The 15,230-nt window shown below is 41.5% G+C and overlaps 1 protein-coding gene across 7 annotated transcripts in view; it reads right to left on the reverse strand.

Moving 5' to 3' along the window:
* The window catches only part of dip2bb (disco-interacting protein 2 homolog Bb), a 42,570-nt gene that overhangs the window by 13,112 nt on the left and 14,228 nt on the right, over positions 1-15,230 (reverse strand). For 4 of the 7 annotated variants that reach the window (XM_079683014.1, XM_079683012.1, XM_079683017.1 and 1 more), the window contains exons 2-21: positions 14,210-14,281; positions 13,026-13,178; positions 9,483-9,608; positions 8,915-9,376; positions 8,145-8,288; positions 7,927-7,944; positions 7,384-7,503; positions 5,628-5,825; positions 4,829-4,920; positions 4,456-4,566; positions 4,246-4,369; positions 3,429-3,538; positions 3,137-3,239; positions 2,979-3,043; positions 2,435-2,528; positions 2,228-2,347; positions 2,016-2,130; positions 840-979; positions 240-376; positions 48-128 (exon numbers count right to left, since the gene is read on the reverse strand). In XM_079683014.1, coding sequence (XP_079539140.1) covers positions 48-128; positions 240-376; positions 840-979; positions 2,016-2,130; positions 2,228-2,347; positions 2,435-2,528; positions 2,979-3,043; positions 3,137-3,239; positions 3,429-3,538; positions 4,246-4,369; positions 4,456-4,566; positions 4,829-4,920; positions 5,628-5,825; positions 7,384-7,503; positions 7,927-7,944; positions 8,145-8,288; positions 8,915-9,376; positions 9,483-9,608; positions 13,026-13,178; positions 14,210-14,281 — 2,585 coding nt within the window. The remainder of the gene's footprint in view (positions 1-47; positions 129-239; positions 377-839; positions 980-2,015; positions 2,131-2,227; positions 2,348-2,434; positions 2,529-2,978; positions 3,044-3,136; positions 3,240-3,428; positions 3,539-4,245; positions 4,370-4,455; positions 4,567-4,828; positions 4,921-5,627; positions 5,826-7,383; positions 7,504-7,926; positions 7,945-8,144; positions 8,289-8,914; positions 9,377-9,482; positions 9,609-13,025; positions 13,179-14,209; positions 14,282-15,230) is intronic. The other 3 variants (XM_079683013.1, XM_079683018.1, XM_079683016.1) reach the window with 1 other exon arrangement.

The following is a 15,230-nucleotide window of genomic DNA, read 5'->3' on the forward strand; positions in this document are numbered from 1 at the left end:
GCATGTCTCAAACTGCTGCTGTCCCGTTATGTAACGGTCCTACTTACTGGGCCAACAAACCCCAGGAGTCCTGACCGCACAAAGGGGATCTCTCCAATGGGAACTCCATTGGCGTTAACCGGTATAACCTGAACACAACAACACCGAGAGAATGGAAAAGCACCACAGGAGAAAAACAAATGAGTTGTTTTACTGTAACAGAACAGGCAGATTGTGGGTGAGATTAATTGTTTTCTTACCTCAAAGGTGTTTTTGGTGAGTCCAGGCAGGCCGTAGTACATGTTGCCCCCAGCACGGGAGTTGATTATTATCTCACCTATCTCATCTGTTTTGCACAACTGAGGAGGCCCTTCTGGCCTCACAATGCACATCAGAGCTGGAGACACACAAAGCCAACATTCAGACAACTATAGACTTCATAAAAATTGAATAAATGTAACCACAACATTGCCTATTACTGCCCAGTTTCTTTAAACGCGCAACTGTATACTTCTGGATGATAACGTTCTTTTTTAAAGTTGGAATATTGCTTAAACTACAAGCCAAAAATCTTAAGTTGCAAATTTAAGTATTTGGAGCATATCAAATCTGAGCTGTGTAACTTTGGAGGGCTGAAGGGGATTCCCATTATCCTTTTTAAGTACTAAAATGACTTTCAAAGTTTCAATATTTTATGAAATGTTGTGTATAGGACAGTAATAAACACATACAGTAATACAATGCTTCATCAGCAACGTCAAAAATGTGAAAATTAAATGCAACACACAGCCCGTTCTTTTTTTTGGCCATATATTTGTCTTGCTTTCCATCTGACTCATGTATCTTTCCTTCTGTCTCACCTCCAGGCATGACATGTCCCACATCTTGTACAGTCAGAGCGGAGTTCTTGTCCTCAGTGTTGACCCTGATGACTCCGTGGCTCAGGCCGCCCAAAGAAAGGATGGCACGGGCAGGGAGGGGGGTGCCTGGCACTCCCGGTCTACACAGGGGAGAGTTTGATCGAACATGAGCATTTCCATCCATCCCATCTGTTCTCACAGTTCGCCATCTGCCCACCCACCCATGTACAACACACAACAGACTACATCTTCATCCACCCTGCTACACCAGTAGAAATAGAAATCAACCATTAGTGAGGCAATGCCATGCTTTTACATTTTTCGTTTGTGGATTCTAATATTCTTTTAAGAAGACATTTGAGAAAGAAGGGGGTTTTCTTATTTTGTGTGTTTGTCTTGTTCCTCTTATATAATGCTAAGAACTAGAATGAAACTCGAAAGTGCAGACCTTCGCCAAGGCCAATGGTGCATTCAGACGCAGTCTAATCTCCCTGGGCCTTCTTACGGTACGTCCACACGGCAGCGTCGCGTTGAAGCTTGAAGCTGTGTCTGGCGTGCGACCAACAACCATCACATTAATCTCCCGCCCCGGACACATAAGCACGCGGTTTGATTGGCTAGAGCTTGTACTGGCATATGATTTGATTGGCTGGCGCTTCCGTTGACGCTTGAAAAGTTGAACTTTTCTCAACTTTCAAAGCGAACAACGGAAGCAATGCGACGCGACGGAACCACAATGCAGTTCGGCAAAGCGAGACATCACCCCATTCAAAGTGAATGGGAAGCGTCTCCGTTGAAGAACGCGACGCTGCCGTGTGGACGTACCGTTAGAGCCCAGCTGTGTTCATGAGCATTGAGTCATGATGTGAAAACAACATGGACATGTTAAGAGCGTTTAAACAACTCGTTGATAGATGTTGATGTTTTGACTTGAGGGCGTTTAAATACATTTGCCCAGTCGGGAACACATTTTTTAAATTAGAACTATCTCGCAATGTTGACGACGTGAGTAAACCATAAATTGTGTTTTTGCCCCGTGATAAGGATCGGCTCCATTATCCGTGCTCCACCCACCAAATTCCATGAAATCGGACCGACAGCTATCGTAATCCTGCCGACAGACTTATAAACAGAGAGACAGATCGTCCTTTGCAGAGGTAGAAATGTGTGTCATACCTGCGTATAGCTACTGTCATAGCCTCAGGGGAGGTGGCACAGGGACATATGACCTCAGGCTTCAGCCCGTGGGACTGAAACACGTTCAGGAAGGCATCACAGGAAGACACCGACCCTAGACAGCAAGAGAAAGTGGATTCAACATTTTGCATTTCATTTGTGACCTTTTTAAATACGTAGTTAACCAAAGCTGGGGGGCACTAAATACTCACAGGGATTAGCACCATCAGCAACAATCAGCATATGTAGTGAAGCCAGGCTGGTGTCTCTCTGTTCCCGATGAGCCATCATAGCCCAGTGTAAGTCACGGCACTTCACCAAAGCTATCCGAGCTGTATAAGAATAAGAATGAAGTTATGTTGACCATTTATTATACTTTCCTTTTCATGGCACATCTCTAGCTGGGCGTCTGGTGTTACCTTTGTGGATGTGGACCCTCTGTACCCAGGAGAGGGGACACGCCTTCATTACTGCATAGGGAACACTGACAGTATGTACCCTATTCATCACGGCCTGGAAACAAACAAAACCGGAAGTTTTTGTTAGGAGCTGGATAAATTAAGCATTAAGCAGTTTCACAAAGCTGTATTTCTCTGATGCCATTCGACTGCTGCTGATATTTCTTAGCTTAAAGACGTAAGGTCCAGACATCTGATGACTTAAATCCTTCATTCTTTAAAATATTTTGTTAAAAAAGACTCAGGTCTACAGTGTACTGTGAAAATGTTACCAAAAACTGAATAAAATCTTGATATATTTACTGTGACAGACAATCACAATGTTGATGCTTATGCAAAGGGATACGTCACTATCACTTGAAACTAAATGAAACAGGCTGTTGGAAACATTTTAGGTAATTTAGTCTCACGACTCAACAAAATATGTAACATAGGTTTAATCCTAAAGGCATTTTAATGCGCGATCTCAATTTATTATGTAAAAAAAACCTCCACAAACACTTACCGTGAGAACTCCATGCCACAGCCCAATATCCTTCTTAAAGTCCAGTACATTGACTAAAGTTTCCCCTAAAGTGAAGAAAGACAAATGTGACTTCAGACTCATAAAAACTGTGTTGATGAAGAAACCTTGAGACGATAGATGATGATGTCATCCCTCACCTTCGCAGTAGTTGCAGGCCTGGGTCAGTGCTTGGCAGTGGGTCAACATGGCCACTTTAGACACAGCCACACCCACCACTGTGCCATCTTTACTGGCCTTGTACTACCCCAAGAGGAAACATGAGAGGAACATGTTAATACTTCTGAACACACTTGTATTTGTATATTAACTTTATAAGGATGCAGTTCAGGTTTCCCAATTTCCTTTTTAACAGACAGTTACACAATAACTGTATTGTTAAAGTTATTAGGTATTGGAATAAGCTGCCCCCGCAGTAAGCAGCTCTGTTACCTCTATATAAGCAGGGTCAGTGTTGGCAGTGGGGATGTGCGGCTGCCAGTCTTTGGAAGGCTTGGTCAGGTATTTCGTGTCAGTCACCACCCACTTTAGTCGAGGCCAGCCTATGAGAGAAATTTAAATCAAGAGGGATTTATTTCCAAATGCTATATAACCATTTTTGGGAACATTTATGTCTGCAATTCATTGCCAACTCTTCATTAAAACACAGATTACATTGTATCCCAAACAGTCTAAAGGATACCAGAAACATTTACGTGTTTCTTTTTATCGAGATGAATGACCCTAAATGACTAATTATCCAATAAAGTTCAATAAAACCAAATTGAAGTTGGAAGTGCAAAAGAGAAACGTGGTGTTTTTCTTCCTTTGATGTTGGAATGTTATTTTGTTTTGGAAACAGATGATTAAAGTTTCAGAGAGGGATTGGATAGAACCTTTCCAGAATCTTTCCAGCTGTGCTTACAGCTACACCCAAACATAAGTTTGGACTTGTATTGGCAAGCTTTATTGCCTCTTCAAGGATTATTCCCTGTGAATGGAGGACCCAGAAAGAAAAAAAAACAGGTCTTCCTGACTGGTACAACATGATGACATACATTGCCTCTTTTAAAGGACTTAGAGCAAGGACTAATAAATACAAAGGCACGTTTTATGAATTTCAGAACCTGACAGGAAGTATTTACATGCTGCATCATTGTGTATATATATTTTTCTTCTGGTTTTGTGCGCCAGGTCTGTATGTATTAGAAAAGGTAATAAAACAACTTTAATAATAGAAGGTTCAATAAGCTCTGAAATTCATACTGACCTTTATACTGCATTATTTCCCCAGTGGGAGTTTTGGGTAAACCCTTCAGGCAGATCTCACTGGTCAGAGCGAGACCCACACCACAGCTACCAAGCAGAAACCCCACCTGGCTGATACCTGCATCCTAAAAACACAAAACAAAATCACCTTTTTAGATAGGGAAAAAAAGTATATCCTGTGGGAATAGAAAATGTCTCATGGTTTTCTTACTTTGCGAGACAGTGGTACTTCAATAGGTACAGGTATAACTTCAGCAAGGAGGCAGCCGTAGAAAGCCACCCAGAACATACCAGGGTCACTGTTGGGGAACACCAGCGCCACCTACCAAGACATATACAACTTTATAATTAGCACCCTGTTGCTGCAAATATAGCAGAAAAAACTTGCTAGTGATGAAAAGGCTGGGGTGCAGAATTATTGCTGTACAAATGTCGAATAAATACCTGCTTATGGTAAACAAGTAGCCTACTTACAGCGTTCATTTTGGCTCTATATATATGACATTTATATTATATGTCTATACATTTTTTTGTTTATTTTACTCCCATGATACTTTGCCTAGTTATTGTGTCAGCTCGCTCACCCTGTCTCCAGGTTTCAGTATTTGCTCGTTCTTGGTGCCCAGCTTGTTGAGGAGGGTGTATGCCAGCTTCACACTGCGACTCCACAGCTTCCCTAACAGACATAAGGTGGAGGGGGAGGAGGCATGTTAGGAGGACAGGTTATGTCTTACCACAGCAAAACAACTCTTGTCACGGAGTACACAAATATCTCTTTATCTGAATGACATCTTGAACTTTGTGTGTTCTTCTGATAAAGCAATTTGTGCATTAAAAGGTTCATAGAAACAGATATTTTGCAATGCACAATTTACCTTCCCTGAGAACACATATATTAAAGGTCCCCTATTATACTGTTTTTCATCAATATATTATAGGTCTCAGATATATACAAAACATGTCTCTGAAGTGTTGGCTCCAAATATCAAACAGATCATTGCAGCCTCCCATAATCCCCTCTGTTTCAGTCCTGTTTCAAAAGTGCTGCACAAGCCAAAAAATCGTTATGACATCACAAAGTGGCCAAAATCTGATCAGCTCATTTTCAGACGAGTTTTTATATAAATGGATCAGGACAAAAAGAGAGAGAATCTTTTATCCTGAAACTTTCAGAATCTCTTTACACAGAGGGGACACATGTTAAAAGACATGAAAAAGTGGATTTTGCATAATAGGTGACCTTTAAGTAATATTTATTTATTCTATTGTTTTAAGAGTTTGTAATTAATAACAGTAACTAATCACACATGTTCAACACATTGCCTAACACGGGTTGTATGTTACTGCGACTGATCTGAAACTGTAACCAGTCTTGTGTCTCACCGTAAGTCAGTGTGTAGAGCGGTTTGCCCGTGATATCAAGAGCAGTGAGTGCGGGGCTTTTCCCCTGAGTGGCCCCCCAACGTGCCAGCGCTGCCTGTAGGGCTGGGGGCCAGTTACTGACCACCCCCAGAGGCTCCCCTTTCACCGGGATGATCTGACGTCCCTCCGGTTTGGGCATGTTAGGGTCTGGCTGGGGCACTGGAAGAGAGAAGACAGAACAATATTGGGAAGATTAATGAGCCCATCACTGGATAAAATGCAGAATCAATCATCAATGCTGGTTTACAATGGTTTGTTCGCTTTAATGTGTCTTCCCTACATGTCCTTGTTCTCTGAAGTGTCGATGGTTTTAATAGAAGCTTGGAAAAATGTAATCCTCAAGTCTTCATCTCACAACGAAATGTATATAATTATCTGTCTGAAGTCACCAAGTATGTAAACAAATATAGGTTTATCTTCCAATAAGGCTCGCTCTATATAAATTAAGACTTTTATCCTTATTCATTGGTTATAAACAGAGTTGGGTGTAACGCGTTACAAAGTTACAAAGTAAGGCGTTACTGTAATACTATTACTTTGTCGGTAACGGAGTAGTGTAACGCGTTATTTTTATAATTCAGTAATCACACTACAGTTACTAGCATTGCCCCGACACGCGTTACTTCGTTACTTTTATAAAATAATCACACTCACTGACAGACAAGAGGGGTTTCCGCCGCAGGTTTGTATACATGTAGGCCTACGTAATCTGCGTGATTTGGGCGTCCACATCTCCACGTGCAGTGCTGCATAAACATGGCTGAGTCTTCTCCTCTGTAAACTAACTCAACGGGGCCGCTCGCTCTCTTTTCTTGATTGCCCTCTCACGGGTGAACATTTCAATGTCCCGCTTCATTGTAGGAATTCTGCTATGTCTCTACCACTTTAGTTTGACCATCTCTGTTACTAAGTTATGGAAAACTAAATACATAAGTAATTGCGCTCATAAAGAATGATAAGAATAATGCTTCTTGAACTGGTTTCATTAATTAGTGTCTTTACGTTTCACAGACTGTTAGCTTGTTGTGGTAGGCTGGTAGCCTATTTTATTAAAGAGCATATCAAAAGAAAGACTTGTGTTATGTCTTCCTTAATGCAATAGTAATTGAGGGTGCAAGTGGAGTCTCGCAGAGGCAAAACTGTGGCGCGCTTACACTGTAGGTGCGCCGCAGTCTGCGTGATCTGCCTGTAGGGAGGGGCGGGCCGGCCTTAAAGTAACGAGTAAAGTAACGAAAAAAAGTAATATGTATATTACTTTGTGTGAAAAAAAGTAATATGTATATTACTTTTTTTTAGTAACGACCCCATCTCTGGTTATAAATCATTTTCCAAGGCTTCATAGATCACTTATAAGCCATTGATAGGAACACGTTTTGAAAATGCCTTTGACCAAAATCTATTAATCAACTATTCATTTTTACCAACTTAAAAGATGGACTTATGTATAAAGATTTCTGAGGATTTATTAACCATCAACAGAACAATTAGTTACAATTTATAAACACTGAGTACATATTGATTTATCAGTGCTTCACAATGTGTATTTTTTATATTTAGAAAAATGTGTTGAATCTGTAAAAGTAATTCAAACTCAGATTAAGATACTGTAAAAGATGAAGTGCAGCTTTGGAAAAAAACAACAACTTTTAAATCGACTTTAGTAGAAGTTTAAGGGGCTTATGTTGACCTCATCAAAGGGTTTCATGAAGCTGCGTACCTTCTACAATCTCCTCCTGATCGTCGGTGAAGAACTCGCTGAGCGGGGGCCTCTTGGGCCTCTTCAGGGTGTTGAGCAGCTGCTGGATCTTAGTGGACACTCTGCTGTTCACAGGAACTCCTACAAGGTCGATGAAGGTGGAGAGAGGCAGTGGCATGACAAGCACACGGTCACACACACAGTGGCATGAACATCCAGGGACAACCACGTCTCACCATCTCATAGTCTGCTGCTCTTCATCTCATAACACAAGAGACTTTATTCTTCAGTTCAAATGGAATTCAAAATAACAAATGGTCTTATCTTTTGGGAATGAAAAGCAGCATACGTAGGTGGAAACAACACGAGGAGAACACAGTGAGAACTGGGGTAAAGGTATCTTTTTTTGGTTTGGGATCACACGTGAGGATTCATTCTGTGTCTGGATGTTGTTTTTGTGGCATCAACTTTATTAATCATTCATTTAAAAACAGGAAGGAGAGTAGAGGGTGCAACAGCAAACACAGAAGGCTAAGGACATTATACATGAAGGAGTTTCCTTACTCTGGATATTACCTCTCGCTATCGGCCAGTGAAAAAAACATGTGACAGGGCAGAGAAAGACCAAGAAGAAACGAGAGCAGTAAAGTCTGATTAATGGTATGTCATGGTTGGAAGTCAACACTTATTTCGAAAAGAGAGAAGAGATTTGTGAGTGGAGTCAGACACAAGTTCCTGTAAAGATATAAACAAATGAGAATGTTGTGTGGTGTGGTAGTTACCGTCCGCAGTCTCCATCATGCTGGAGCGACTCTGCCCGCGGCTCATCCCCCGGACCGTGGCGCTGGGCAGGTCCACCCTCGTTGCTCTGGATGGAGGGGCCACAGCTGTCACATCTGGAGGGGGGGCGCTGTTCTCTGAGGGGGCTACAGGGGGAGAGAGGAAGGACATTCATTTGTTACTTTCAGCTTGCTTTCTAATACCAATACCAGGCAGTGGATAGCTGACTTAGATTTTTAAGTCATTTTAAAATACTTTTTTCCTACTGAATGTCTTATTTCAAAGAAACCTACGAGCACATCTCTGGTAAATACGCTGCTCAACGTTTATTTTGCATGATTTTTCGTGCAGTTTCAAAGATCTGTCAATAAAATCAACTAATGGATCATTCAAAGAGCACATTTTACAGCCCTTGTTTTCCCTTCATTCCCTGAATTCATTAATATCAACACTATTAATTCCAAGCAAGTTGACACTTAATTCCACAGTACTAATAGTTTTTGCAAGAGAAAAGCATGAAAATCATTAGGTTACTGAGTGCCAGTTAGGATCAATTATACCAAATAATACTAAGTATGCAAAACGAGCAGGTTGAAGATGGCATTACATCTGGGGAAGACTCGGAACAAAAAGGTGAGGACTGGGGACTTGAGTGAAAATAATTGACACCTAGTTGTGACTTGCAAAACACTGACTTGGTCTCCTTTTGTTATCCACTAATACTTATTGGTGCTCATGAATATTTGTGTCATAAATTTGCCAAATGTCTCACCGATGCGACTGTGAGCCATCATATCCGTCACAGCTGCAGTGTGGGCGGAGGGATGAGGCTGGTGCTGTGGTTGTTGATGCTGTTGATGCTGTTGATGCTGTTGATGCTGTTGATGCTGTTGGTGCTGTGGTTGGGGCTGTGGTTGGTGTTGCTGTTGCGGTTGTTGATGTGTTTGTTGATGTGGTTGTTGATGTAGTTGGTGATGTGGTTGGTGCTGAGGCTGATACAGTGGCTGGTACTGCGGCTTGTACTGAGGCTGAGGCTTAGGCTGGCTCTGAGGCTGCGACTTGGCCTCCCCGTGGGACAAGGTGGAGGAGGCCGAGGAGGAGGTGGAGGAGCCCTGGACGGTGCGGTTGATCCAGGCGTCGGGGCTCTGCAGGTTGGGATTGACCGCAGGCTGAGGAACGATCAATGTAGACTGCCTGCGCACCGCCGTCTCATCTTCAGAACCTGAGGAGGAGTCTGAGAGCAAGACGAGCACAAAGTGTGAAAATCAAGCATGGGATCCTCCGAGCTAAATGTGATTTATTGTAATGACAGAGCAGGAGGAATGTCCTTCTTTTCCTACCTGGTGGTGTGCGGGTGTTGATTGGAGACTGGACATAAGTGGAGCGTCGTTTGGTCGGCATGGGCAGCGCCATCTTCTCTTCTTTATGTTTGGCCAGGGCAGCTTGTACTGCCTCAGAGTGGATATCTGAATAGACAGAACAAATACACATACTCTGTGTTAAGAATAGCAGCTTTGGATCTGATTCAAAGCATTGAAACAATAAGACGATGAAAACACTTTTTAAACTGACCTTTCAAAAGCCAGTTTGCCTATAATACATAGATCTGCTCAACAAAGTTTTCAAATGAGGCTCGAAAAATGATTTTCAAATCTCTTTCAATCTACAACAACTTGAAGGGAAACCTGACTTTGTTTTGATGTTCACAATATAAAACATGCGGTAACCACTGCTTCGTTCCTCTCCGGTAATTTTTAACAGCAACATTTCAAGTTTGATTTAGTGAGTCTTGTTGATGTGGCTAATTAAAATATCAGGAGGAAATCCTTAGAGGACAACTGTGTTTTCCCTCTGAAAAGGAAACCATGGCATGAGAGAACAAAGCTGTGTATTAGCCCACACGCTTGCCTACACACAGTAATAAATGCAGGGATACTTTCACTTCATGACACCCACAGGCACATTAAAAGGACCATGTGATCAGCCACACATTCAGACTACGTAACAGAACATATGCAACAAAACCCCACTCACTGACGTATCCTTTAACTCAGGGGACACAATATTTCCTTTCAACACATTTAAATCATCAAGTGCAGCTCTTCACGCAGCAGCGGGGACCGTCATTACATAACGGCCATTCTGCTGAACAGATTGCTCGGGGCTAAATCATCTTCATCATGTGCTGTTGTCCACTCTCACACAGGGCCGTCAAGAGAGGTCGACTCCTCACGCCTGTCTGATGGGTTAAGGGCTGTCTCCGTGGCGATAAGGATGTGGGGTGTGTGGAGGACAACGGTGTGTTTTACAGCTTCAATTAACACTAAAAGATGTGTGGAGCTAATCTGGTGTTATCTTTAATACCTCTTGGTTTACCATTTCACATTTGAATACACAGGAATCATTAAATTCATGTGCAGATGGAACAAGGTAATATTGTATTCTGGTTAATGCAGTAATCACTTGAGGAGTTGAGAGGGAATTGTATTATAAATAAATATAATGTGCAATATTACTTTTAATATTGTGCACACTAGTACCATTCTGCTTGAGTTGTTTTATTAAATGTTATAATTCTAATGTTATTCTGTAAGGCGCTGGCGGAGTATTATTTGCTCTTCTCCTGATATATAACGGTTTGGTTTTTTATTCTTCAATTACATTTTTGAACGATCTCTGGCATACGAACTTCCTTCAGGATTAATAAAGTTATATTTGTTCATCATTTTTAAGTGAAGGTTGTTCTGCACTTTCTTTGCAGCCATTTAAATGATGAGCACTTTCATTTCTCCAGCTCCAAATTGCTGCAGTGTTTTCCCATTTCTTCTTATTACCTGATTATTGTTTTTCTAACCATGCTAGCAGCTTAGCTCTAGCGATGGAATTAATTATCTTTCTGTTCACATGGAAATATCTCTTCGACATTTGGATAAACAGTCCATGAAATGTTTTTCTGCCTGACAAATCTCATGGTAGATCTGTGTTTAAAATGAATGCATTTCAAAAAAGTGAATTAGCACATTTTAGGAATGTATCTTACTGATGATGCAGTTTATCATTTGTTTTATAGAGTGTTTAATCCTCATCTTTCTAGCTTCATATATGAAATTGGCGATGGTGATAGATAGTGAATAGGCCTTAAGTTACTATTATTCGAGTTAGACAGTGTGCAGGAGTTTGTTTGCAACTATCGATCTACTCTTGCCATTCCTCCGCACCTGTGTTGGCGTTCATAACATCATGAAATCAGTGAATTTTAGCCTTTAACACGATTGTAAGTGATGCAGCAAAATTAGGACTATTCAAGTGTCTGAAATCAATTGTTTGCTAACTTCAGAATAAACTATTGATTGTATCAGAAGTATAGTGAAAGTATAGTGATTATAAGGGATGGATTTCACAAATGTCACAAAAGACCACAGGCCTTACTGCTCCATTTGAGAGATACAGCCTATTTCAAACTGAGCAGAGAAGTTTTTCTGAACATGAAACTGTAATACGCTGTGAACTATGGCAAAAAGCTCATCGTCCCTCTCGTCCTTCATCTATGTTCTTCTCCTCAAGGCCTTTCTCTCAGTCAAGTCTTGATTTATTGTACCAATCTCAATGTTGCCTATTGTTGTCAGCTTTAATCCTCTCTGTGTTGAATCCTCCACCACAAATCTCCATTTGTATCCGTCAATCCGATACAAAATAATCTGGAAGTGGTCAGATTTTCCATGACAACGAAGCATCCACCAAACTCCGGCCTAACAGATTTTCGGTTTGTCATTAAGCATGCTTTAGTGTGAGTGTGTTTCATTTGAGAGGCAGACGTTTGAAAAGGCATGAGGAGAGAACTAATGAAAGAAACAGTTCTGCAATCTGAACCTCATAACAGACTCTCTGACATCCCCCTCACATGCTCTGCGCTCTAACCTCAACTCTCCAGCTGGATCAGTATCCCCCCCTGTTCTCCTCACAGACTCATTACACATAGCCATGCAGTGACATCACTCTGTTTTCACAGACTGGGGGTCCTCACTGAGGGGCTTCCCAGCTGCAGGGCTGCCCTGCCGCCTGTCTCACAAGTATCCTTATCCAACCAGTTTCTGTGTTTATGCAGGTTTTTGGGAAACCTGCTAAAAATAGGTGATAGATTCCCTTCCCATTGCCATGACTATGCATTGGTTTTATTTTCCCTGTTGGGTTTTGTTATTGTGTCTTATGTTTGATATCACTGGTGCTTGAATCAGGGCTGGTGAACAGAACATGGGGGTCACTTCTTTTTAACAGTCTCTTATTAAAACTATCAAACCAGAGTTGATGATTCATAAATAAGTGGAAAGACTAACAAAGAGTGGGATTCAGGGTTAAAATGACAGTTTCTGTCAATGTAGTCTGCTGGCCTTGAGGAGAGCATATTCCTTGTGTGTTTTGTACATAAATCAGTTATAATAGTTGTAGAAATTCCCTATAGCTTCCAGTTAATATGTATCTACTTCAACATGAATCACATAGCATCGCTCTGGAAAAGGGTTGAAAATGAGTGTTTCAACCCAGATTCATGTTTTCATTGCTGCTGATTGGAGTCGATAAATACCAGAGACAAGGGGATGAATATAGATATACCCTTACCATTAACGACAAAATCCAGATATTATTGTTTTTTTTTTATCAAGTGGAAAGGGGCTACAAAATCACACACTCACACAAACACACACACTAATTGGTCCCTTAGAAACAGCCGAGTGTCTGTGATTCAAACCTGGTTGGCTCAACAAGTGAGGTTGGTGTGGGCTCATTTGAGCGCTAAAAAGCTCCCTCATTGCAACAGAGGTGTCATTAGATTTTTGGGGAAAGTAAAGAAGCTGAATGTGGTGTTTTGATATTGGAGTTCTGACCTGATCTGTAGCGATCATCCCTGGTTCCTCCACTGCGATGTGATTTGCGGGAGCGACGTTCTCGGTGACGGGACGAGCTGGAGGGGGGAGGGCCGTGGCTGGAGGAGGAGCTGGGAGCAGGACGCTGAACATCATTCTGACGGGGCGGCTCCACTGTCAAACAAACACAACAAACATTGTACCCGACATTATAATCCAATCAGCAAAGCAGAACCTTGCTTTCTGTCTTGCTTCTCATGGAAATCTCACTCTCTGCTTTAACAGGATTGGGATAAACCATTTCTGTCAACAGAGAGTGAATCAATGGAAAGTTTGTTGTTGTTGTTGACAGAGAAAGAAAGAAGAAAGCTGTGGGATTCCCCAGTTGCCCTGAAGGATGACTTCTAAAAAAGTGTCATCCCTTTTGAATCACACTTTGCATATAGTAACAAGCTCTCTCTCAGCCTGTATAATAGCTGAAATAAGCCAAAAAGCAGACAAGACGCACATTAATATGAAGTTGAAGATTCATTTGATAACATTATTTGTTTTTCACACAAATGATGAGAGCTGAGGGTGACAAAAACTGGTCCAAAAAAACTTGCAGTAAACGGGAAGATGACATTTATCAAAAGGAAACTTGGGCTTATTCAATAAAGTAGCTTCAGAGTAATAAAATCTTCAATAAAGTAGCTTGAACTCTTTTCTGTCCCTCTGCCATATGTTTTTGGTAATTCCACCAGCTGCCTGGTTAAGCAACATTCAAACTGAGCCTCCAGCACGATGGAACATTTTGGATTCAGCTAACAGTTTATCATGTTTTGTGCTCCACCATCAATGGGATGAGTGGATATGAGCATAGAGATGGTGCCACTAGGAGGCAGCACTGAGCATCATCAGGTCTTAAAATACAACACATTGTCATTTACACAGAACAGAAACAGCCATTCACAAAACATTTACTGCAGTCTACATTGGAATCATATTACATTGACATCATAATACTGCAATGCATTTAGAGTGGTAATAAAAATACATGCATGTGGAAAAAAAGACAGTTTAACTGACAGTAAACAGAGTATATATTGTCATGGCAATAATACAGCAAAAATGTATTTGAAATCAGATTCCAAATGGGAAAAAGATATAGTGGATACACAGTTAGACATTTCCCCCCCCAAAAAAAGTAGGAGACAGGTGTTTACCTGGAGCTTGGATGACGTATGGAGCCAGGAGTTTGGTCCTTTTCTTCTCATAGCCCTTCTGTGTTATATCACCTGAAAAAGACCAGAGAAGAAGAGTGACTTACAGACACGGCATAATAAGTCAAAGTCAAATCAACTTATATTTGAAAGGATTAGAACAAACACCAGTTCACTCGCAATGTCTGCATTACTATTGTTCAACATTGTGGTGGCAGTATTCTTTTTATTTTGCGTTACATAACAGACAGTTAAGCTTGATAGAAGGTGTAAATGAGAGCGCCCTGTCACTGACGTTGTGTGAGATGATGTGATAATAGAGCAACAGTAAAGGAAAGAGACGGTTATAATGAAAACAAAACTTAGTTTGGGAAATAAACAAAAACACAGATGGATGCACACAGCTTCTGCAGTAATCTCCAGAGATGGCTGAGAGCGTCAAAGCTGTGGCTCTGTTCCAGCCTCAAGTACGACACGTAGAGAAAAACAAAACAGGACTATATTTGGAAACCTGCGGAAGCGTGGGCAAGAAATGGGATGATTCAGAGACCCAGAGCGAACACATGGAAGCATGAGAGCTGAGGATGAGAAAAGGTGGGAGACACACCGAGATAAAAAGGGAAAGACGGGAGAGACTTCCTGCAACTTCCTCCATCCTACCAGGCACAACACAGGCCCACTGAGGTCCTGCGCTGGCCCTGAGGCGATGCAGCGACTCTGACAAAGTCCTCTGTGGGCAAAGCTGTCATATTTTCAGACACATACTAAAGAATCCATCTGGAGAGCCTGCACTCAATTTTCCAGCAACAGTGTTGAGAAGTGATGATTCATTCAGTATGTCCACAAATGGCCGCCTCTCTAAAACGTCCTCTTCTTCAAGACTCGATAAATCAGTGATTTACAGTGTGTATAAGAATAAGAAAGGCCTGTCGATACTGAAAGAGCCTGGCGCTCTCTGTGTAATAACCCTGAGTTGTTTCCACTCTGTATGATGTTGGTCAGTCGGACAGATGATCCCATTTTG

The sequence above is a fragment of the Notothenia rossii genome (assembly GCF_949606895.1).
Source record: "Notothenia rossii genome assembly, chromosome: 5".
In the NCBI taxonomy this organism is placed as follows: domain Eukaryota; kingdom Metazoa; phylum Chordata; class Actinopteri; order Perciformes; family Nototheniidae; genus Notothenia; species Notothenia rossii.